The sequence below is a fragment of the Gallinula chloropus genome (genome assembly GCF_964237585.1).
Source record: "Gallinula chloropus genome assembly, chromosome: 1".
Classification (NCBI taxonomy): Eukaryota; Metazoa; Chordata; class Aves; order Gruiformes; family Rallidae; genus Gallinula; species Gallinula chloropus.
In genome coordinates, this window is record NC_140085.1 from 114,611,983 (window position 1) to 114,638,113 (window position 26,131).

Sequence of the window (26,131 nt, forward strand, 5' to 3'; positions counted from 1 at the left end):
TTCTGGAAAATGCTAAATATCATAGTATCTTAGAGGAAACAAAATAAAAATTGAATGTACAATGAATAACTTGCAGCAAAGCATCATTTTCCATAAAGTTTAATTCCTACCAAAATAGCTTCATAAAGGCTTATTATATGTATATCTTAATTGTAAAATTTTATTTAACTTATTAAGCAAAACCTCAGCTAATCTTGCATTGTATTGATTATGTGTTAACAGAGAGAAATGTAGGAGGACTGTAAATATTTCTGTTATTCGTTTGTAAGTTGAATTGACATACCTTGCTTTATACAGTTGAGGGAGAGTGTGTATTTTGTTGTTATGTAAGTAGCATAAGAATATAATTCATTAAGCAGCTTTCTTTGAGAGGTTATACATGCATGACTGACCTATCTCTTTTCTTTTTTTAAATTGCAATAGGGTGAAAAAGTGGAGGGGCTTCAAGCACAGGCTTTGTATCCTTGGAGAGCAAAAAAAGACAACCACCTTAACTTCAACAAAAATGATATCATCACAGTTTTGGAGCAGCAAGACATGTGGTGGTTTGGAGAGGTTCAAGGGCAAAAGGGGTGGTTTCCTAAATCGTATGTGAAGCTTATTTCAGGCCCCATTAGGAAGTCAACGAGGTATTTTATTTGCTTTTACCACAATTTACTTCTATACTGTAATAGTAAAACATGAAGAGTTGCACACTGGAATTTTCAAGTGTAGAATCTACTCTGTAAAAATGTTACTTTTTTTTAATTTTAATATGACTCTTCTGGAGGTTTTGACTTCCAACACTAGAACTTCATGTGATGAATGAGAAAACTGACCTCAGGTCTCCTTGGGTTATTCATCAACAACAAAAGATTTACAGTTTAGTGAATGGTCTCAATCTGTGTGAGTTGCAACTAAAAAAGAAAAAAAAGTATATTGGATTTTATGAATTGCAGCTACGTAAATCATAGCTTATCTTTCTTCAAAATCAAAAGGTATGCCTCAAAAATTAATCACTTATCATCACTCTTGGAGGATCATCAATCAAAATCTGCTGTGTAATGTGAAGGCAATAGTAACATTAGTAATACAAATGAGAATGATTTTAGATTATTTTTTTTTCTGAGGCAGAACAGGAGGGGCAGAAACTCCTGTATTTAAGGTAGCTACTTGAACTGTAACTATGACTGGCCACCATACAGAAAAAATTTAATTTGCACATTTACTGTCTCTTCTTTTAAAATGTAGTTTATTGCTTATGGATGCATGTGCATTTTTTAGTTTGAAATGTAGTATTTTTTCTAAAGATATTTAATTTCTTAAATAACCGTTATTTTCTTCTAAAGCATGGATTCTGGTTCCTCAGAAAGTCCTGCTAGTCTGAAAAGAGTTGCATCACCAGCAGCAAAAGCAACTATGTCAGGTGAAGGTAAGTCTTTCAAACTAAATGGCACTAATAGTATTTTACTATGTAATTAGAGTAAGTCTGCTTATTACCAGCAGGAAGCTTAGAGTCAGATCTTAGTGTTTTAAGATCAGGCCTGTTAAAAATCAAGTGCCCATCATTTGCCTCTGGAATAATTCAAAATTATTATTACAGTAAGAATTTATATGTGTTGTGTATGTAGAAGAAATAATTTCTCATGCCATTAAAATATCTTTTGTAGTTTGTACTGTTTCTTGGAGAAATATTTTGGTAACAATTCCCAATTTGGAATGGGTTTTTGCCAAAGAGTGACAAATAAGCGCATCTGTGCACATCTTTCCAATGTTTTGATAAAGCTCATAAAGACATTACAGTCAGTTACAGGACACTGTGATCCTTACGCCAAGGCTACCCCTCATTTTGAAAGGTGGAGCCTGGAACACAGACAATTTCAGGCCTCTGAGAGGGGTTTTATAAGGCTTGTGTTCCTGGCTGTTGCCACCCTTCAGCTGGTGGCCAATGTCTCCACACAGAGCTATGTTAACAGGCTGTGTGGTCACTCTTGAGCCACCTCAGTGCAGAGTTGGCTAGGTTAATTTAAATCACAGTCAGGGTAAATCAACAACTCTAAATATAGATTACGAATGAAAACTTGTATGTATTCTCTACAGCACACCCTAAATTTTTTAACAACATTTCTACATACTACTTTAAGTGAGTTTCATTGGTTACTGGTATATTTAATTTGCCACTGACATGAACGCTACATAAATTGAAGGGAGGGAATGGCAAAGATCCCTGTACCAAGGAAAGTCACATGATCAGTTATCTCAAAATACAACTAGTCTTGCTCACTATCTACTTGAGCAAAGCAATTATAGAAATGCTATGTCTTTTTTGTAAAGTATGGGATATCCCAGCTTATATGTGTGTATTAAAAAGGAACACAGCTTTTTAATAAAATATTTTTTTTTAAAGCTGTATTGTGGTTTAGCTTTCATTAAGAACAGTAATTGTGGTTTGAATTCTTGCTGAACTTCCCTGAGCTAAGTGTTTCGGTCAGATTTTAGCGTTCAAGCAAATAGGACAATTACCAGCTGCAGTGAAATACTTGAAAGCTCTTGTTACATATGCATGAAAGTCTTTCTGAAATACTGTGAACTGCTTTTAAGTCTGGAGCTGGTCCTAGAAGCAGATATAATCTTCAGAAATTTGTTTTGTGCCCATAAGAAGTGTGGCAATGCTCAGTTAAATAAGAATGTATCGAGTTGTATAGAAAATGTGGCTGAATTGTCTGCAAATCTTCTTTGTAATTGTTTTTATATAAAAATTTTTCATGTAGTTGCATTGCATTTCTCAACATCAGCCTCCTTTAGTGTTTTTGCACTTGAATACAAAGTAGTTGACTGTGTTTTAACAAAACAGAACACATTCAGGCTTTGTCTTAACACTTCCCAGCCATCTGTTGCGTAAGATGCAATGAGATGTGGGCCCTTCATGCAGAGCTTCTAGTAATGAAAGAATTCATTGTATATGAGAGCCAAACAGCATATGTAAAACGAAGACTGTATCTACAGATATTTGGATACTGAGACTTTCCGTACCCGAGACCTAAAATTGTAGCCATCAGCACAAAACACAGATCATTCAGAAACATGTTTTCAGAGTAGTTTCTGATAGAAAATAATAATTTATGTACATTTAAACTACACTAGCAAATTATTTCACAAAAAAAAAAAGCCCTACCCCTTTTGATAGATTGTATTTAGTCCTGGTAGATAACATTTTATACACTAAATGCTGAGGTTTCTATGAATAGCAATTAATAAATTTGTCTTCTGTCTAGCCTGTGGATAGACTACATCATATTAGTTAGGTTTTGGACATGATAATTGGGCAGTTTATCATGTGTTTTCCCATGTTCTGTATTTATTTCTCTCTTGCAGAATACATTGCTATGTATACATATGAGAGTTCTGAACAAGGAGACCTAACTTTTCAACAAGGTGATATGATTCTTGTGACAAAGAAAGATGGCGACTGGTGGACAGGAACCCTGGGTGATAAATCAGGAGTTTTCCCATCTAATTATGTGAGACTCAAAGATTCCGAGGTAGAGACATATTGAAATGTTATAAAATTGAGCTGGGGTAGGTGTGTTTTATTTGGTGGTGTACTGATAGCTGCATGTCAGTGGATTATAAGGAAAGGTGAAATATGTTGCAATTTTATTCAATGTGAGATAGGAAAGGGAAAACGGTAAGGGTTGCATTTTACAACATAATGTCATACATGAGTTTGTGCAGCATATATTAAAATGAATCTTCCATATGTTAATAGCTAACTTGGTGGTTTTGTAGAGACAAATCAGAGTAGCTATGACTAATTGTTCCCCAGGTTTTTAATCACTGAGTTGTATCTTACTGCCATTTTTTTAAAAAAAGGTACAGAGAGTAATATTTCACTCAGATTTTTCTGCCCTATTGTAGCTAACTACTATCTTTATTTGAAAGTTTTTGACTGAATAATAGAGGTTCTATTTCATCTGATTTTATCCTGGAGTAATAGATGTAATAGAGCGTGTTCATACTATTTTTTTTCCTTTATTTTTAGGCATTCTAAAGAAAGATGTTTTCTCATGTATATCCCTCATCTGTTTGAGAGGATAATTCATCTACTAGTAGGAATTAGCATAGAGTCGTAGTTGAATACAATGCTAATCTCTTGATGAGCAGGAGTTCTTGTTCATGCCTTTAGGAATAATGGGGCTTCTAACTGTAAATACATAAGTAAAAATTCCTGGAGTTTTGGAAATCTGAGTGGTAAAGTTTTTCTACAGGTCTTGAATTCTATGCGTATGTCACATAACTCAGTGAATGATGATGTTGCATCATGAAACAATTTTCTTCACTACCACTGCTAGTTTGAGAACTAACCAATCTTATATTGGGAAAGTGCTGTCCCAGTTTTGATTAGTTGTTCCATTGAGTTGCGAGGAAAGCGTTTCTGTGCACTTTAAGAATAGAATCATTGTAGGTTGGAACAGACCTTTTAAGATCATCAAGTCTAACCATTAAGCTAGGACTGCCAAGTCCACCACTAAACCTCCAAGGATGGTGACTCCACCTGGGCAGCCAGTTCCAATGCACTGACCATCCTTTCAATGAAGAATTTTTTCGTAATACCCAATCTAAACTTCCCCTGGCACAACTTGAGGCCATTTCCTCTTTTCCCTATCACTTGTTACTTGGGAGAAGAGACCAACACCCACCTGGCTGCAACCTCCTTTCAAGTAGGAAAGCACTTCCCTACAACCTTCTCTGAGGTAGCTGTATAGAGTGATAAAGTCTCCCCTCAGGCTCCTGTTCTTCAGGCTAAACAACCCCAGTTTCTTTAGCCACTCCTCACAAGACTTGTGCTCTACATCCTTCCCCAGCTTTGTTGCCCTTCTCTGGACATGCTCCTGGGCCTCGATGCTCTTGTAGTGAGGGGACCAAAACTGAACACAGTATTCAAGGTGTGGCCTCACCAGTGCTGAGTAAAAAAGGATCATCACTTCTCTACTCCTGCTGAACATGCTGTTTCTGAGATAGAAATGATCATATGTAACCCATTCTAAGTGAGCACAGCTACTGTTATTCCTTGCCATGCTTCTGCTACCACCATCTTTCATCTGACGTGTAAATAAGCCAGTTCAAGACACTAAGGAGAGCAGAAAACTAGTCAGAAGTAACACGTAAGTCTAAGACAGTACTCTAAAGCAGCTCAGCAAGGGTTAGAAAAATGTCAGAAACAGAATTAGTATGGGAGGCAAGTGGTGGAGGGTGTAAGATTGCCTCAGCATCAGCTTAGAATAGCTTGAGCTGGTTGTAATCTGCATGCTTAGCTGGCTTTTGCATTAAATACTTCATTTTAGATGCAAAGCATCATACACTTAGTATATGATTTTGGATATGCCTGTACTCATTCCTACCTTTCAGTTGCATCAAATCTAGTGACTGTGGAACAACAGGTAGAGTTAGATCCTAGATTGGGAGTACTTTATGGTTCAGTTAGTGGGAGCATTTTGGCTGTAGCACTATGGAGCATGTCACAGCAAGGTAGCTTATCTTTTTGACAATTACAGTAAATTTTGTAGTGTATTAACTTGTTTTAGGAGGTTATGGAAGTGGAGGTCTTTGTGGATCTGTGACAAGCACTGCTTTTTGCAGTCCAGGGCGTGGATTACAGATCACCCCTACCAGTTCATATTGTAGTTGATGAGTGAGAACTTGCACTGTCAGCCTCCTAAAATCCTGAGAGGCCTGTTTCATAGATAGTAATAGTTGGCAATTAGTTACTTAACCTCAGCTACATTCTTAGATAATGTTAAGTTTCCTTTGAACTTACATGAAGGAAGTGTTTGTTTTTTTTTTTCCTTGAGATAGTCTCAATAAAGTTTAGCCTCAAAACCTGAGAATATATATTCAGATGTGCAGAGCTGCCTTCTGTGTGCCTTCAAGGACTGGATGCTTATCCTGAATGGTGAGAGACAGCCACATACATTGGCAGATCTTTGTAGAGAACTCAGAAATAGACATTAAATACTGAAAACTATTTTTATTAGAGGTCAATTGGATGTTTCTCTAATCTCAACTTGTCTGAGGCTGAAACAGCTCAGTGCAGTTCATCAAAAAGTGCTCCAACTGCCCTTTTTTGCTGGTAAAAATCCCATCTTCAGATAAAATCATGATGAGAGAGGGAAGAAAAAGCACAGAGCTCATGGAGATCTTGATATCCGGGATGCTTGTTTTCATAAAGTGATTCATACGCCCCGCAGGACATATTTCTTGTTCCAAGTGGATAATTGCCATTACACGTACAGTGTTTTGCTATTCAGCTTGTTCACAGAGCCAGTTTCTACAAAGGGTTTCACAATAGTGGCTGCCTGTTAACTTTCAGATGTGCCGCTGTGCTTGGACAGCTGGCTGATTGTGGAAACTGTTAGTAAAAGAGTAAGTTAATTGAATGTGTTCTGTACTATTGACTTAGGCCTGAAAAAGAAGCCAATGCTGATCTTTCAAGAGGAAGCATAGATTTTGTAGAAATGGTTGTAAGCCACAAAATACCAATGGTTTATACATCAGAAGAGAAATTTTTAATCTGTTCTTAGGTGCCTACTCCTAGGCTACGCATTCACCTCAAGGTGCTAAATTTAAACTTCTGGCCTTTAAAAGTTCAACTTATTAGCAGAGTAAAAGCCTTTGTTCTTCAAATAAATAGTGACACTGGTTCATGGTCCATTTTCATTAGATTGTGGTAGGTAGATATGGAGCTATAACAGGTTTTTATTCTACCCTGTCTTTCTTGAAACTGCTGATAATTACCTTTGCAATAAAGTATTGAACACATACAGTGGACTTTAGACACAAAACTTTAGATGCCACTACTTACAAAACTTTGCATAAATGTTCTGAAAACAACATTCTGGATGTATGTAATCAGGATTCTAAGTATCTTAAGTGTACAACACAATTGACAAGTGTATTGCTGTGTCTTATTAAATTAGCAAATCAAATTCTGCTCTAGTGTTTCAAGAGACTTTATCACTTGTCACAAAATATCTTTAAATGCAATTACTGTCTCAAGTGTGCAAAAGGGAAACAGAATGGAATAGAAAAAGAATAGAAAATGCTTCTCCATCTACTGATTGGCCCAGAAGTTGGGGCCATCTTAAATGTGTTTTTTACTGAAATTCTTTACAACTTTTGCTATGTACTCCTGCTTTTTTCTCAAGGATTATAGAATTCTCAAACAGAACTCAAACTTAGTCTGATCAAGGTGATTTTGAAGCTTTTCTTAAATAATCTCTGTATGTTTACCTATTAACTGAAAAGATAGTGTCACAGCCTGTTTTATCTGTACATACATTGACTAAGTGATATTTTGAAGAAATGTGTTCTCTGAAGGTCCAAGTACTTCTTCTTTATTGAAGAGGGTGTTATCCTGCCAGAAACATTTTTCAAAGCAAAAGTAATACCATGTGAGTTACAGTTGTCACCTTTGTTTCCACACCTTTTGATATCTCCTGTGTGAGACTGCCGATGGACTCAGTCATTTTGTCTGGTCCTCCTTCTTCTTGTCCCCCAGACCTAAATTTAGTCTTCGTATCTGATCCTCCTGCATGATGATTTCGTATTTCACTTTTTTATTAATGTAGGTCAAAGTGGCTAGAGAGAAAGGCGGAGAACTAACGAGAAAAGAATGAACATGGGGAAGAAAGGAGACCGTGGTTATCCAAGTGTCATGTAACTTAGATCATCCACTTTCCACAATCTTCCTCAAAATGTAACTTGCAAAATACCAGAGGAGCGTGGTATACTGCATGTGCATTAAGGTGCCTTGGTGCCAAATGAAAATAAATTAATTAATAATTTTTTCCCATCCCCACTCTTACCGTCCCATCCCAGTTACAGCTTGTGAGGTAGTCAATGCCAACTCTTCTGGTGTTTATGCAATTATTAGATGGGGCTGGTGTGACTAATAGAGCACTGGAATGTGCCATAGTCAGTCTGAAAGATCAGGCTTCTTTAGTAAATCTTCTGAAAGATGTTCAAAATGTGAATGAACAGCTAAAGCTTCAAGACAGATTGAAGATCTAATTTTTTTTTTCATAGAGGCATTCAAAATCAATACACATTATTAATGGCCCTGTTCTCTCAGCCATTTAAATAGTTTTTTAGTTGTTCTTTATATTTTTTTCTGACAGAAACCCCACATTTCATCAAGATAACATGGAGACTGTTGAGATGAAAGTTTTCTTTTCCACAGAGGAATTCAGGTTCTGTGAAAAATTTCAGGTCATTTGATGTAGGCTTCAAGTTTGTAAGGAGGATCCTAAAGGAAAAGTTGAGAGGCCTTGAGAAGTGTTGTGAGCCTTACAAGACAAGAGGATATTTGTGATTATTGAACATTTCTGACCAAAGTACAGTTTAGATTTGTTATGTAGCTATTATCCATATCAACCTTTTTTTTATTGCAGAAGATAAGACTGGCAATGTACTGGAAGAAACCGAAGTAATTTTTTTTAGGGTGCAGGGAAAGCTGGACTAGTGACTAAAAGGATTGGAAGATGAATGAGGAACAGGGACATGCAAAGGGCAGAGTTGAGACCACACACTGTTTTGAATTGCATGTGTATCAGTAGACCTGTGAGTGCATTAAAAGAAATAAAGATAACACTTCCGAAATAACCAGTGGCCTCGGGAGATTTTAGGGGGGTTTTGGTTTCGTTGGCTGAGGTTTTTTTGGGGTTGTTTTTGGAGGAGGGTGGGGGGGTTGTTTGGGTTTGGTTTTGTGGGTTGTTTTTTTTTTGGGGGGGGGGGGGGGTGTTGTTTGTTTGTTTTGGCTTGGTTTTTTATGGTTTGGGGTTTTTTACAAGAAGAGAAATGTAAATTGTTGAAAGCTTTTTGTGTTAAATTTCATCTTTCAATATCACTGTTTTGCTGTACATAAATGAACTAATTTCACCGCTTGCTGGATTTCTTGTGGCTGTTCAGAGGCTCTTCCTGCAAATCTCTTGGCCTGAATGATGATGATGATGATGTTCATCCCTTATCTCACCCCAGCTGGGCTGAGAGGAAATAGCTACAGATACAGCACCTTGCTCTTTAGTGTCCCAGGCTCTTACTCTGGCACAAAACTGGTGGTGGGGCTTTTACTACTGCAACACACACCACCTACAAAGTTCAGATGACTCATCTTAAAGATGCAGTGACTACACTGACTATGCTAATGTGCTGCATGAGAAATTTTAGAACCATAATTTGGACAATACTGAAATAATTATGTCCAGTAATTTTTTTTTTAGACATATTTGCAGTCCAACTGTTTGTAGAGTTGAAAACTGGAATTGCTGTTTCAACTGGACAGAATTCACGTTCTATAGATATGCAGATTTACATTTGAAGCACTAGGTCGTTTGGAATTACATTGCTATTTGCAGTCCCTGAAAGGAAAAAAAGAACAGGAAAGAAGTCTACAGATTATGTAGATAGTCATTCGCTTCCTTAAACTGCTTGGTATTTATTCCCATATATTAATTGCCATGTAAAATATTATCAGGTTTCTGTAAGAATAGAATCTTCCTGTGGGCATTTTTTTACTTACATCCTTGTTTAATGTGTTAAGGTGAAGCATAATCATTTTAATATAGTGGAGAAATAAATATGACTGCTAACCTTACATCTTTTTATTTCAAGGCTTCTGGAGCATCTGGAAAAACAGGAAGCTTAGGGAAGAAACCTGGTGAGTCTTATATTACGACAGCACCTTATATCTGTTCTTAAGTACTTGAGTTCAATGGCAACAAAATCTTTTCCATGAAAATAAATTGATTGCTCTTGGTCACTTTGTAGTAATTTAAACTGGTGAAAACTGTTGTCTATAATAAAATAATGCCTAATTTGTCAATCATCCCATCTAGCATGTATCAGTCTCTAGCATGTAGCTAGAGAATAAAGATCAGCTTGGTCAAAAATGAATGTATATTTCACTATAGATTGCTGAACATTTGTAAGCTTACAAAAAGCCCAAGCTTGCCAGTGCCTCTGAAAATGGATTTACACATTCTTACCCCGTGGTTTTACAGCATTTTGCCCAGAATGCTACACAATATGGTATACATGGACTCTGTGAGCTCTTGTGCCTGCTTCTCATTTTGCAGAGCACATTTGTATCCATGCTATGTAGCTTATTGCCTGTCAAGCCTGGTCATGTTGCAGAAGTTGATGTCATGGGTTACTTTTGGCTAGAAAGAGGTCCCCTGACTCTTAGGGTGGTGGGGTCCTTCTAATCAGTGTTTCGAAAATCATTAGAAAAATGCATTCTCTGCCACTGACAGGGATTTGTAAACTTTCCAAAAGACACCTCTTTTATCCCCTCAGTATATTTATTTTCTTATGTACCAAAGAGATGACTCTGCATTAAGTTGAACCAAACTAAATAGACTCAGCCAATGTAAGTGAAATGCTAATGAATGAGGTGAAATATTCCTGTTTGTTCTAGAAGCAGTAGGATGGGTGGGTGGGAGTTGGTAACGGTGCGTATTGAAGGACAAGGGAAAAGAAACTTCTCTCTGCGAATTTAAGCAGCAATATGAAGACGATTGTATCTGTGAGAAGGCATCTCTTTCATCTTCTAAATGTACCTGTTTTAGTAGAGGCCACTAATTGAATTGGATCTCTTCTCAGTCACTCGGTTCTTAAAATGAAAAAAGTCCTTCCTGGAAGGAAAGCTGTTTTTGTGGGGCTGTTTTTTTAAACTTTTTGCTGTGTTGTTTTCCCTAACTTTCTGCTTCTCTGACGTGCAAGATCTGAATGTTAAACTTGTAATTTGTATTATAACTCATTTAACACACAGTCCACAGTAAAAGATCTTTATGCTGCTTCTGGTTGGTGAAAAAAGGGTATCTGATACCTTGTAAATCACCTTTTTGTAGATTAAAAATGGGAATTTTATTGTTCTGAGAAAGATGCAAGGTATAAGGTTTTTGCTTTTTCAGTATGATATACTGAATGTTACAAATGTCATGGTAATGAGAGGTTTTTACTTGATTAAAAAAAAATAAATTGATTTTGTCAATCTCCCACAGTTAATTTGTTTGCTTGTGTTTATTTTGCCTCCCAAATGGCTCTAGGGTGAAGGAATTCATGTCATTCTGTGGAAAAACCTGCAAATGCAGAGAGCTGACAGACTTTCTAACAGTATAGTCATGTTTCTTGCCAAATAGCTTGCTTGCTTTGCCTTCATACAGGACAGACTGTGGTGCTGCTGGATTTTCTCTTGTGCAAACCTTTCCGCTCTCTTGTCATCACCTACTATATTTTACATAGAAATTTTTTCTTCTGTCTTCTACTTTCACACTGTATGCTAAGTTAGAGGTCCAGGTTTGAAGCATCTTTCTAACTATCAGCTACTGTCTTTTTTATCATCTCTGTGTGCCTGCCTTTCCCCTCTTTGAGGCATCATGAGGGAGGTTCTGCAGTAGTTAATGCTGCACATGTCACCATCTGTAGTGACCTCAGATTGTTTGTCAACTCCCTGCTGCTTCATTCACCTTACATTGTTCATTTACATCTTGAATTCTTCTCTGGCCATTTTAAATTTTCCTAATCATCCTTTTCTTCCAAATACCAAGGAAACCATCTGATCGTTTTCCTGGCTGTCTTCAAATCACTTTGTTGTTCCTTCCCTGCAACAAAACCTCCCTCTGTTTCAAGGGAGCTGAATTAGTGGCTTCCTCTGCCTACGACTGCCGGTTCAGTGATTGCTCCCTCTCTCTGCCTTACCATCAGACTCCCCCCTCCTTTCCCAGCCTGTGGGTGATGTGTTGTTACTGAGTGCCTTTGCTGTTTCTCTTGGCCACAGGAAGTTTGGCGCTGTTGACAGACAGGGCCAAGTAGGGCAGTGTCCAGCACTCTCTTAGTACGGCTGCCCAGGAGAAAGCCAGAGACAGCTTCTCTGTTCTTGCTTCCCCTCAGCCTCAGTCGCTTTTGCTGTTGCTGCTGTGTTGACTGCTAGCCTACCTCACTCACTCTCACATTGCTTTCTGCTGCTTTAGAAAAGGACAAACCGATGGCAGGAGTGACCTTTTTCTGCTTAGTTTTCCAGTGCCAGATTTTTAGGACAGACTAGATTGAAAATACATACAAACAGTAAGTGAAAATAATAGATACAGATTTTGTTTAAATGAAGATTTTCAAATAGAAGCTAAAATCTCAAGCAGTGCATTGTTGTGTGATCAGACAGTTGCTGAGGTTTTAATTTAAGCTGGCTGTCTTTGCACTGAAGCGATTATGACACATTTGTGTGATCTTGTATTACTAGCTCTGCTGTGGGCTTGTTCTAGGATAGACTGCAGCCATAACTACTCAAACTCAGTGCCCACATCAGCTACTTGGTCTCCAACTTTATTTGATGCATTGCCAGATAAAAGCCTCCTTTGTCTTAAACACAGGATCAGAATTTCCTATTCCAGGAAAGGTTTTTCATAAAGTCCAAGTAACTCATTCCCCACCCCCAAAAAACCCCAACCCCTAGGTCATTCTGTTAAGGAGAATGCTTAAGTGATGAATGACTGTGTATTGGGATCCTAAAGTGGAGTTTTCAGCACAACAACGCTACTTTTGTGCTGCTTTGGATGTCTGAGACCTTTTAGGACTAAATGAAGCCTAAAAAAATTCCCAACACATTCCCTTTAACTCATGACTAAAAAGGGACTATGTAAATTTAGCTGCCCAAAAGGTTTAGTTTACCAAAAGCTGAAAAGTTTCCACAACTACCATCTCTCTTGCTTGCAGAAGGTTCCTGGTTTTCATAGTATTGAATATAGTCTCCGTCACCCTAAACATGGTTTGATGACTTAAAAAACTCTCAGTAGGACATCAAAATATCTACAGCTGCTTATAAGCTCTGCCAGTTCAAATTGATTCAAAAAATGGGTTAACCCTGCCAGACGTTGTGGTGAATAAGTTATCATCGGAGTTACCTGAGTTACCATCTTCCCACAACCACTGTAAAATGGAGTAAAACACATTGGGATACTTTGGCTAATTTAAGGGAGAGAGAATTGTGAGCTGTCATTACTCTGTGTCAGATTCATGCTGGTTGGTGATTAAAGAAGGCACCAGTTGTGTATTACTGCTCATGGAATAAAGATTTCAAAATTTGTTACATTTTGAAAACATTCTTGTTCTGTCTAGCCTGGTGGTGAACAATTTTCTGCAGGCCTTCATGTGTTTGCACCTCTGTTACTGCAACTTCTTCATTATATCGCCATCAACAGGTGTATCCTATTTTTAGTCCAAACTGGTGCTACACAAATGCACTTATTGGAAAACAGTGTTATGACACTTGATGTTAAGAGCTGTATAGCTCCAATGATGGTTATTAACCTTTCCTACTTAAAATATTTTAATATCCTCCCCACAGAGCTGCTGCACCTCTGTTTTATTCCTGCCGTGCTATGAACTTCTTCAGATGTGTTTTCTAATTGCCATATGTTTTTGTGGAACTACATAAACACATAACAATTTTATGGAAAGGAATACAAAATGGACATACTGTGCCAGTGGTAATAGCAGATTGAATGTTGTATAGAATGTTCTCAGGTTTTTCCAAATTAACTTCTTTTTTTCCCCCCACTTCAACAGAAATTGCCCAAGTTATTGCCTCTTACACAGCAACGGGTCCAGAACAGCTTACTCTTGCTCCTGGTCAGTTGATTCTTATCAGAAAGAAGAATCCAGGTGGCTGGTGGGAAGGAGAGCTCCAAGTTAGTTACTGTTTTTTTTGAAATACCATATGAAAAAATTGTAAATTTTTTTTTTAATGGTTCAAAAGGATAAATGCATCAGTGACAAATAATTTTGCAAATGTTCTGCAATTAAGCCTTTACAAAACTATGCACACATTCAGATTCCTTGAACTTGAAATAAAGTGGGAGGACAGCAGGAGGAAGCCATTGTGTCTCACTGAAGTCAAGGATCAGGCCCAGCCTGCAGCACGCTCCCTTGTTCGTTTTCCTGCTGGCCCTTCAGAAGTAGGAGAGGAGTGGATCTTAGGGTGCGCTGCTTTGGCTGCTTCTGAATCCTCTCAGTCTTGTGTCCAGGAGTTATCTTCATGCTAGCAAAAACCCAGTTGTATTGTCAGGTGGTGGGGAAAGGCAGCCATGCAACAGGAGTGCGTGGGGCTGCCGTGACAGGCTCTGCTTGTACGTCCCACTCCAAAAGTGACCCCGCGCGTGCCGTGCATTTGGCTCAGCTGGTACCTGTACGCACTGGGAAGGTGGAAGAAATGCTGGGCTTGCAGAGTCCTGAATGTCTTCCTATGAAGCTTTCTGAATTCCTTCAGCCAAAAGTTTGGCTCTCCCTTTCGGTGGAAGATTGAGAAGCATTTTGCAGCAGTGGGGTTTGTAAGATGGCCGCCACTTGTTCAGGTAACTTAATGAAGGTGACAGTATCTCATAGCCCCCATCTCTGCAACAGCTCAGTTTAATGGAGAAAAGTGAATAGTGTCTGTTGCAAGCATCAGATAGGAGAGTTGTATAAGAAGATAATAACGTGCTTATTTTCTTCTTAAGAGTAGAAAGCTTTTTTCCTCCTTCTTCCAATCATTCTCTCTACCAGTGAATGAGGTTTTGGTTGGTTTTGGCTTTTTAACAGCGATTATTACATGAAAGATTGATTTATTTTTGCTGTGCAAATGCTCAAATTGACTCAAATATTTTTTCTGCATTACTACCTGCTCTTTTTACCTTTCCTAGTGATATTTTTTTAGATTTTTATAGAGGATTTATCTACCAGGATTGCTTGGGCTTTATACTCACTAACTTTTAGATTGTTGTTAACTTTTACCTTTAAAGAGTCTTGTGTTAATTGTAAAATAAGCTTCTCTAGGCAAGAACTATCACAATTGCCACTCAGCAACTAATGTGAGGGTTTTTTAAAATTAGGTTTTGTTTCTGTAAATGCTCATATGTAGCTTTGGATACCTTACTGTCTCACATATAGTTTTACAAGTTATTTTTATTTCATTATCAGTCCCCTACCTATTCTATTAATTCTCCTATTCCTACACTGTCATACTAGCTTTTAACTCCTGTGCTACATGAGCACAGAGGCTAATGCAGCAGTATGATGAAATGGATTGAGGGACTGATTAATAATAAAAGCACCACCCCCACCCCCCAGTAGTGAAATGGTGACAAGATTTGGAGAAGGGCACTGATATTAACTTTTCTTTATGTACTTAAATACAGTGGCAGATTTTTTAGAAGTGTATTTACTGTACAGTTTTATCCTCAAGTAAATTTTCATGATATTTGTCTTGTGGATCAGAGTGAAGGTAAAATAAAGCAGATGAATTAAGCATAACACTACTGGATTTAATGCAGTATAACAGACTATCTTAAAATGAACTTCTAGATGCACTTCAGTTCAAGTGCCTTTTTCAGGAAAGAGAGGAAATAGTGAAAGAATAGTATATGTGTTAGGTCTTTTTTTTTTCACTAAAGTTAACGTTTGTTTAGTTTTTAAAGGCAAAAATTTTGCAAGCCCCAAATTCCAACATTATTGTAACACAAAAAGGGAATAAATAGTTAAAGTAATTCTTAACATAAATTTAATAGATTTAGAACCTGAGATGTGAGTCAGAGCTTTAGAATAACCATTCTTACAGCAAGGATGTTTATTCTGGTTTTATTTGCAATAAACAGTGCAGCTGGCAAAAATAGCAGGATGCAGTTTCTGTCAAATTCCTGTCCTGCTTTGGTGACACAAGCCTTGTCTCACTGGGTTGGACCCCAGGGTTCATCAATCCCAGTGTCCTGTCTCTGGCAGTGACTCATTGTGGTTACATTACAGTCTGTAGAGCGCTGCTGCGGGCCAGGTGGATGGTAACCTGCTGTGCTCTCAGCACACACATGGACCACACACACACACAGACTTGTGCACCACGTTTTTGTGCTGATGTCGTCTGATGAGACAGGCTTGAGAGCATCTGCTGCACTTTTCCAAACATTAACATCAGTTAATTAGGATCATTTGAACAGTGTTTATCCATATATATTTGTAGTTGCCAAAGCTTAATTTTTGTTTGATTAGAAACTGGCTTTGGGATTTTGTACTTGAATCCAAACTTTACCTGTTTTTCTCTTTCTGTAATGTTTTCTGTTCTAGCACTTGGTTCATGTGACATTTTTATACTCTGTTGTTTTGGGCAGGAGTGCCTATTAAAATTTTAGACACTGTTTCTTTAAAAGAAAAGAGGTAATTTGGATTCTTAATCTCTACTTAAACTCTCACAATATAGGTATCTATTTAAATGCAGTTCTTTGCACAATGAAGCAGCATGTAAACGCTGCCACTCATTAATGCAACAGCTAGAGTTGCAGTATAAGCAGAATCAGGAGAAGTCTTTCTGAAGAATCAGGGTTGTAGTATGAATTATAAAGCACACAAAGTAGGAACATTATTAAGTGAAAAAACACTCGATAGTAAATAGCACTATTAGATATTATAGATATTATATATTGTTCATATATTATGGAAGCTTATTTCATATGATAGAAGGCTCATAATATTAAACTATCACCACAAAAATAGCTTTTTCCTTATAAAACACATTTTAAAAATTCTAAAATAGTATGACTGCAAGTCATTAAAATATTGACTGAATTACCTTGTTTAAGGATCTATTGATGTGTTTAATCCTCTTAAAAGAAATGTTTTTTCACTAGGCACGAGGGAAAAAGCGGCAGATAGGATGGTTCCCTGCTAACTATGTAAAACTTTTGAGCCCTGGTACCAGTAAGACTACACCAACCGAGCTACCTAAATCAACAGCATTACCTTCAGGTAAGCATTAACAAAGATGCTTTTGTAATGGGGGTCATTTACAATAGGACTTCTAAAAATAAATGGACATTCAGTAGGTTATGTGGTATGTTATACTGGTCACTTCTCATCATTTTAATTGTTTTTTTACTCTTCTAACTGAGAAAAACACACAATTGGGCTGCATATGGTGGTGGTTCCTCACGTATGTATGAACTGTCAAGTGCTAAAAAGCCCTCTGGGATGTTGCATCTTAAAGAACAGAACATTCAAATTATCAATCCTGTTTGTTTGCACTAGTTGTAGTGAAGTTTTTCAGAGGTTCAGGATAACCTGTGGGCTTAGGTGAGGCACTTGTCATTCAGAACCTTTTATCTTTCCGAAGGCAAAGCGTGAGAAAACCACTCAAATGAAGATGTAGCTTTTTTCCTGTATAGCTACTTATTTTAGGGCTTATAACAGGATACAAGAGCAGTAGGCCATTATATTTTTAAAGCTGTTTTGTTACAGCTTCACCTGTCAGTCTACTGCAGGGTATAAAGCCAGGCAGAAGATTGGGAACAAAAGTTTATTACTCGTGACTCTCTCAGTCCAGAACCATTTTGGGCTTGTGAGTTGGATTCTTGTCAATCAAAAAAATGCCAAATAAATATGTTTTCTTCCATAAGCCACCTAAAAGACTTGATGCAGTTTGTATCATCTGTTTGGATTTAGTTGGGGGTGGTAGGGCAGAAAAGCTTGCTGCTTCCCCAGGCCCTTGTTTAACTGTATCATTAAAGTGAAGCAAATGCTTCTAAATGAAATGGTAGTGAGCATGGTTTTCTCCTTTAAATCTGTATGAAGGATTATCCTGCAGTTATTGAACTAGAATAAAACACTGAGTTTCACGTGCCATTGGTATAAATAGAAGTGCTGTATCAGAGAAGGCAGATGTTATAAATGGTGCTAATTGGCTCCTTTGGCAGTCATAAAGATGCAGAAGATCAGACTTCTGTAAAGACTCAGGAGTTTGGGTCCTGCAGTTAAAATGGTAGCTTAGCATTGAGACACAAGCTCTTACAAGGGGTTTTGAAGGGGGGTTATTTAAATTTTTTAAAAAAATTATTTTGTGTTTGACAGTCAGGGACTTTTCATAGATGCTTGTAAAACTTGTACAGAATAAACTTTTTGGGACTTTTTGCATTGCCTCCAGAACATAAAAATCTCAATGGCATTAATTTTTATCAGGTTCAGCTTTGTTATAGACCTTTCATTTTGGAGGATGTCTTTCCATTATGATAAATGACCTCACTAAGTGTGTGATTAATGTGATTACGAGTTTAAGGAGTTAATGCTCAAGAAAAATCTTTGTAGTGGAAGTGTGTTTGTTAGTGGGGAAGCCTAAAGAAAACCATCTGCAAGGCTTGAGTAGTTCCCAAGGTTCGTTATGAAGGGTCTGAGAGTGTGCCATTACTGTCTGGGTTTGAGGGTAGGGGGTCCATCAGAAACTCGTAGCATCCAAACCCCTGTTTCTTTTGTGGTTTCAATGTAAATGCTCTCCACCTGCCATGTTGCAATGCAAACTGCATGACTTTACAGCTTTTTTAATTATTATTTTTAATTCTGTTGCATGGACACTTTTGCTTTATACTTTAAGGCTTTCTTAATTCCTGACTGCTTTGTATGTGTTCCCTTCCGAACTTGTGTCATGAACATACTCTTCCTGATGCTGAGAAATGAAAGGAACTGTTACTGCTGCTTGGAGCTAGTCAGACATAAGGAAGTTCCCAATATGGGAATATGGGAAGTGTGTTTCCACCATGCTGCTTGCTTAAAGAAAGGCAACATCACAGATTGTGCTGATCGTGGGTGTTGTATGAGAACCTGCTTTCCCTCTGCTGTTGCAGTAAGACTAGAATTAATTGGTAGGCAGCCTCTCTAAAAAGGAAACAATGGCTGAAAAGCACTGTAGCTCAGAGAAGGTAGGCTGTAGCTTGCTTCTGTTGTTAGCAGTGGCTTTTGGAGTTTAAAATAAGTGAAGAACTTTCTTGCTGGGGCTACTCTAAGAGCTTCCCATATAGGGCTAAGGTGTTTTATAAGCTTCATGACCAAGTGTAAATAAGATCAAGATGAGGACACTGTTTCAGGTTCAATTGAGGAGTCCTACCTTTCCAAGAATTCACTTCCTCAAGTTTAAGGTGATACTTGGGATCCCACTGGATTATTTAAATACTCTGATGATACTACTGAGCAGCACCAAATTTCATCAAATTCTTTAAAGTAGAAGAGAATTGCCTGAATGAGAAATTCTTGAGAAAGATTAACCTTAGAAAGGGTTACAAATCTGTTAATGTCCCTATAGTGTTCAGGTATGGTCTAGCTTAAATTTTATCATTCTTAATGTTAGTAATAACGTGTAAATCTGTAAAAAGAATGCAGTAAAATGAATTCATGGGTCTTTAAAGTGAAATGTGAAGAGCAGTGGTATTTACATTTGAACTTGCCTTAGCACAAAACTGCCTGAAACAGGAGTACACCGTAATCCACATTCCTTTAGAATATACAGGTTTACCTCCAGTATGCCAGGGAAATGTACACGTCAAGTAGCTGATGTGTTAAGTGTGATAAAAGACAGTGAGTGTCTCTTTATTTTTAAAGAAAAAAATAAATCATTTTTTTTCCTTTTCCAAGTAAGAAAGCTAGATATTGAGACATATGCAGAGTCTTGTTAAATATGGACTTGATTTAATCGATTATGATCTTTGCATAAACTAAAAGGAGTTGAATAATTTCTGAACTAAAAATTAAAAAAAAGAGGAGCTATTTGACAAATTCAAATAAGTTGCTGGCTGAGTACAAGCAGACAGTTTTAGGATTAATATATTGGAGAGAGCCTGACAGCAAGACTAATTAGGTAGAAGTCTCGTGTCTCAAGGCAAAATCCCAGAAGCCCTGTGCCGCGGCATAGAGAAAACATCAGAGAAATAGAGGAAATGATATAATTAAACAAATAGTCCTGCTGCTTTGGAGAATTAGGAAAACCACTCTATTATAATTGAACAGAAATAGCTGTCTTCTGAGTACCAGTCAGATTGTATGAGTTTCACAGTAAGGATATAGAAAACAGCCAGCTGGAAACAGCCCTGTGGTGCCAGAAGGGCAGTGAAATGGCTTTAGGACGCTTTTTCCTTTTCTCATCCTTCCCAAGGTCTTTGCCTTCCTAACATTATATTGGTGGTACAGGCATATTGCCACTGGCTTTCTCCTGAATTATAGAGCTGTGATGGGCCTGTCCAGTGCTAACTGGAAAAGTGCCTTTTTCAGGCTTTAAGTAGCAGAACTTAGTTTCCCAGACTCTTCTACCCATTGGCAGGTTCTGTTGGAAGGGATGCCTCTCAGAATGGCTTGGGTCTGAAACAGCAAAATGCTGTTTTTACAAATGTACAACGGATTTGGTGCTGTTGTAGGCAAAACAAACGCCAACAATATATATAAAGGGAAAGAGAAGTGTCAGTAGAAAGCTAACATACTTGAAGTGTCTGACTTTCTGCTAACATTTCAAATTTTTCCAACCTGCTCCTACTATTGAGCGCTTCCAAACGAAAATACCTTGGGTACCGATTCCGGGCAGGTCGCGCTGTTCTCACTTTGCGCTGCTGCGCTCGGCCTTCCCTGGTGTGAACCTGAGCCCTCAGGAAGCCGACTGGGAGAGCAGCACTGCTAGGAAACTCTTTGTGGGTTTTTTAATCATCCCAAGTTGAGGGCTGCTCAGCTAAGCTCCGGTACAGCGGCACAGGAGAGAGTGGCAGGACCGGATCAGACCAGTGTAGTGTCTTGGAACTGTCCTGTGACATCTGTAGCGTGCCTGGTTGGTTTGTGTGTAGCTTATGTTTTGCTGAAACGTTACCAGTGTGATAGACCTCTTCCTTTGTCTTACAGTGTGCCAAGTAATTGGCATGTATGACTACACTGCACAGAATGACGATGAGCTAGCGTTCAATAAAGGCCAGATTATAAACGTCCTTAACAAGGAAGACCCAGACTGGTGGAAAGGGGAGGTGAATGGACAAGTGGGTCTCTTTCCGTCCAACTATGTGAAGCTGACAACAGACATGGACCCAAGCCAGCAATGTAAGTGACCCTCTCTGCTGCCGTGCTGTGATTATTTGTGTAGCACTTTAAGATGAAACATGCAGCATTGCTATGATTCTGCTGTGGTTTGCAGAACTCAAAGCTTCACCACTGCTGCACTTGTCAAAGTCTCTTTGAAGACCTTCTGTAATGCAAACCTTATTTTATGTTTGTTTTATTTTTAGTTCCCATCCCCTTTGTAGCATGTTTCCCTTTATCATTTTTGCACCATGCTGTTTACATGCCTGACTCATTTTCCTAGCTTGAATTTGCTCATTGTTTTGTTTTGCTTATGTGTTGTTTTCCTCCTTTTTCTAGGAATCATATGTTGTCCATCCCCCACTCAGGCTTGAAAGTCCTCAAAGAGACCCACTATCCCATATCACTGCCCAGAGGGATGATGGGAGATGCAGCCTTGATCATGTGGCTTCCAGCATGATCATCTACTGCCTTCTGAGTAGAAGAACACACTGCAGAGCAGTTTACCTCATTTTACATTAGTTGCATGTAATCGCAATGTTTGAGTTAATTACCTGCAGATATAGACGCAAAATTAAAATGAAACAAAAAAACACAAAAAAATCAGAGGATAGTGGGTCCTTTTGCGGCTTTCATAGTTACCAGACTAATTTTTCCACCTTTGCACAGGTGCTTTCAGTAGTTTTAAAATTCTTTTTAAGTGTGTATTTTAGCCTTTTAAAGGAAAAGCCTAAATTAAATTTCTTCACTGCAATTTTGTTTGTGCAAAAAGACCCACTATCAAGGAATGCTGCATGTGCTATTAAAATTGTTCCAAATGTCCATAAATTTGAGACTTTATGTATCTTTCTTTTTTATTGTTCACTTGTCCAGTGTTGTCAATATGTCTTTTTTTTTTCTTTTAATTTCTTTTTTAATTACAAAAGAACAGGAGGAGTTAAATCAGTTTATGGAACTTTTAATGTGCCCAATTACAGATAAGGCAATTTTGTTGTGGTTACTGTACTGTGTGTATGAGGTGTTCCTTGTTGAGTATGTAATTCATTGTGGAGAGGAGAAATGAATTTCCTCCCAGTGCAAGAGATATTAACCTTGCGTAACGTTGTTATCCCAGTTATGTTACTTTTATTTTGCACATGACTTGTAGCTACAAACAGTTAGAAAACACCCTGGTTTGCGTTGGTCTCAGATGTTTCGTTTTCAGTGTTTTCATATCCGAAATCAATGGAATGCCACATTCAGGTGGGATTTGGGAATTAACTTCTCTGTTTTCATCTTGGTTACGTGGAGTTTGATTTCTCCTTTTTATTTTCTCATGACTATGGAACAACACATTTCCAACAAGTAATTCTCCTGACAAGAAAGAATGTATAGAAATATCTCCCTTGCAATTAATTTCCAATGTTTACATTTTTTAAACTAGACTGTGGAATTTATACAAATTAATATTAAATGGAGCTTACAGTCAAGTTTATGTAGTAGATGTGCTGTAGCTAAGCCATGTTTGTCTTTCCAGCATTAGTTACAAGCTCTTGATGAAATGCCTGGTGCTGTCAGTGCAGAAATCCTCTCCCCTCTCCTCCCAGTGCCAAAAGCACAATATAGTTGTTCTACTAATTACTTTACCATTTAGTTATGTTCTGGTTTATGTATTTCATTTACTTCTAAACTTCATGCTGGCAGTGTTGTAGCATTTCTAATCCTATCCCATCTCCCTCCTTCCGACCCGTCACGCGGTGCAAAGAACAAGTGAAGCTCCTTATTCAATTGCACTTCAGTATTTCATCAATATGAATGTAAATTATATAAATATATAAAAACTGCAGCTTTAACAACTGTAATACAGCCTTTAAAATTAGCTACATGTATAGACAATTAAATTCTTCATATAAAAGATAGACAAAAATGTGTTTGTTGTCTCGTTGCTGTGTACACAGAGTTCACCAAGTGGCATTAGTGCATGGAATGAATTTGCCACCAGAATAGTGTGGAGCCCAATCATTTCGTTTCAGATTGACCCTTGTCTGCTTTCTGGGACTTAAAACTTCAGTGTAATTGCTCAGATTGATTGTGATTCTCCGCAGCCTTTTGTACCTTTCTTTATTCAGTGCTTTCTACATGTTACAGATCAGTTGATGGCTTTTGACACTATACTGGTAGATGAATTAAGAATATTTTACTATGGGTTTACACTGACTTAGCCTCTGTGGTTTATGCCAGAAGCTCTAGTCTTAAAACATGCACAATTGCACAGGTTTTTCTTTCTTTTTAGGATAGTATGTAACTCGCACAAATTTTTCAATTACTTCTGTGCCATAAAAGCAAACAGAAAGTTTTCTTCTGCACCACAGCCAGTGGCTGAAAGTTCTGCTGCCTGGTATGAATGACAGGAATGGAACTGAACGTCATACATGTAATTTTCAGTGCCCGTTGTTCTGCTTGTTGAGAATGATGTAGCCAGATCTTACTCCACTATTTCAATATTTTGTGCATTACGATGTTATTTTAATGAAAGGATATCTCTATTTTCCCATAATGAACTGTTGTATTGAAAGATTTATAAATTGACTAAAAGCGTCTGTCCTGAGGGACCTTTTGTTTTTTACAACTTTGGGCCAGAAACGTATTTTCTCTGCACATTGAAACATTGACAATACTTTGGATGTAGGGGTTTCAGATGCTGCCTCCTCACCCCCCACCCCCCATTAATTCAAGTGAGAAGAACAATAAAGCTGTGATGAAAATCTGTAGGCTACGCGTCTCCTGATGTGCTGCTTAAAAATCCTGAGAGTGATGGCTCAGAAAAGAGGTTGAAAGTCACAGTACCCAAAAGGTTCTTGGTGTCAGTTTCCCATTGTCGTGAAAAGAACAGCCTTAAGTTGTCCCTCTGTAGACACCCCCTTACCCCCTGCTCAGAAAGCACCCAGTACTGTGTACTGCTCTGCAGCTTTATCAGTCAGTCTGCTGTTGAGAACAGTTAACTCACAAAAACCTCAAAACGCATTTAAAATGTTATAGACAAAGAGATTCCAACTATTGTGGCTTATATCGACATACATTGTTGAAATACTTATGTTTATTTACTCAGCTATTAAAGTTCTTAAGTGTACTACTGTAGCTTGGCATGGCAGTGTTTAATCTTCCTCATGAACAGCTGCTTCTCTTGAGAAGCAGGAAACAAGGTGTAGCACTTAGTCTTTCTTACCTGTCTGGATTTTTATTTTTATATATATATATTTTATATATCTATACATACGAGAAGGGAAGTAAGAAAGCAATTTCTTAATAAAGAAAATGGATTGTTTCCATCAAAGAAAAAGAGTTTTTCAGGGTTGTGTCTCAATCCAGTTTTGACCCCCTCTCCTCCTACCCAGTTCATCTGAAAAGATCTGTAACCTCCGAAGTCGCGCTGTTCCCTCCCAAAGCTGCAGATCTGGACTGTAGCAAGCAAACCTGTTTCCAAAACATGCTCGCACCCTGTGATGGAAATGTGCCCACATGCATTGCCCACAGCAAGAGCGCCTTCTGTCCTCGAATTTGTGGCTGCAAAGCCAGAAAGTGCTCATCCCAGGCAAGGCCTAAACAAAATTTTCATAGACAAAACTAAGAAACCATTCAGATAATTTTAGATTTTATTTGTATTTTAAGTCACTTTAAGAAAAGAGTGGTCTTGCTGCTGGCCTGGTCAGCTGAATGCATCCTTTACCTTCATTTTCATTTCCCTTGGCGTGGAACTCGGAAGGGGAGCCATCACTTGAGGGGTGTGGAGGACACTGGATTTAGAGACCCCTCCAAGTGGTCCAGTTTTTCTGTTTACCTCGAAGAATTTTCTCTGTGTTCAGCTGCTGAGGAGGAATTTCTGAGACTCTTTTTTTCTCAGGGGATTTGTTAATATCCATTCCAACACTTTAAATCTGTCTGAGACAACTCAGACTAAGATGCAGTTTCACATCAAGAGTGCTCTGCTTTATCTTCTAAATCAGTTTTCTTTAAATCTCAGTTCTTTTGGAACTTCCATGGTGTCTCTGTCGATCCCCCTGAGCTCACAGAGCACATTTGCAAATGGCTTATCACCGTAAGCGTCCCATGAGGCACCAAAACAACTGCATCTTCGGGTTTCATTCGCGGGTTTTAAAGTGGCTCTTTTTAGTTCTTCATGATCGTTGACTCCAGCTATTCAACTTCTTGTGACATTGCTCTCTGCGTGTAGGATGTACAATGTGTGGCTTATTTTTAACTGTCCTCTTTTTTTGTCCCAGACAACTTCAGGAAGTGCTGGGACAGGACAGGACAAATACTATTTAATCAGTGGAGTTGCACGCCAAGTGCGGGCACGCAGACACCTGGGTAACAAGTTGATGCTTAGCTAAACAGGGAGCACAGAGGTGACCTTTTAATTCCACATGTTTTCCAGAGGTTGTCCTGGATGCAGTTGAAAACATAGGTTATTTTCAGGAAGGCATCATTTCCCACGTGTAGGCCTCAGGGGCTTTTGTTGCTGTGTGATAGCTGGCGAAGGAGTACTTTACTTTGCCATAAATAGGGACTTGTTGCGTGTTACTGTCCCCACCGGGAGAAATGGTGAGAGTTATCTTAACCAGCATAGCCTAGTAACGTTCATGGTATGTGTAAACATCATCCTGATGCAGGCAGCAACTCTCTACAGCTTGTTACGGCAAGTTTTGCAGCTGTTTCATTCAACAAGGAGTAACCCTGTAGAGCTGCTCCTCAGCACAGAAATTCACATTGCAATGTCCGCACAGAGTCAGAAACTGATGTGAACCAAACCTGTAGCTCTTCTTCTGTAGCCTTTATTAATCTTGAGGAGCAATGTGGAATAGGAAGGCGGAGTTTTAGAACAATTCTCATTTTGTGGAGTAGTTTTAGTTAAACGCTTCACAGAATAGGTAGCTGTTGGCGTCTAAAGGTGGAAAGATACCTGAGGTAGTTGTCCTACAGCGAGTGAGCAAAGCAGAGCTTTTAAAAGGTCTTGGATCCCCTGTGGTGTTCCTTCAGATCACAGGATTTGGCTCCAGTTTCTAGCACAAGTTTCTTATTTGTTTCTTCGTGCCCTACCTAACTTTGTCACACTCATCTCTGCCAAGGGCAGCAGCGTTTTCTGCTGAGTTGTTTCATATGTGAGAGAAATTCTGGATGCAGATGAGTGTTCAAATCAGTCTGGTTTGATTCTGGTTGGATTCTTTCACTTCAATTCTTTATTTTTCTTTTCTTTTTGGGGTGGGTGGGAGGAATAAAGACC

At 38.3% G+C, this 26,131-nt stretch overlaps 1 protein-coding gene across 3 annotated transcripts in view; it reads left to right on the forward strand.

Moving 5' to 3' along the window:
- The window catches only part of ITSN1 (intersectin 1), a gene marked incomplete at both ends in the record, with an annotated part of 104,641 nt that overhangs the window by 61,356 nt on the left and 17,154 nt on the right, over nt 1–26,131 (forward strand). For all 3 annotated transcript variants that reach the window (XM_084276289.1, XM_084276287.1, XM_084276288.1), the window contains 7 exons: nt 424–629; nt 1,329–1,411; nt 3,355–3,521; nt 9,649–9,694; nt 13,600–13,721; nt 16,686–16,803; nt 20,701–20,892. In XM_084276289.1, the coding sequence (XP_084132415.1) occupies nt 424–629; nt 1,329–1,411; nt 3,355–3,521; nt 9,649–9,694; nt 13,600–13,721; nt 16,686–16,803; nt 20,701–20,892 (934 nt within the window). The remainder of the gene's footprint in view (nt 1–423; nt 630–1,328; nt 1,412–3,354; nt 3,522–9,648; nt 9,695–13,599; nt 13,722–16,685; nt 16,804–20,700; nt 20,893–26,131) is intronic.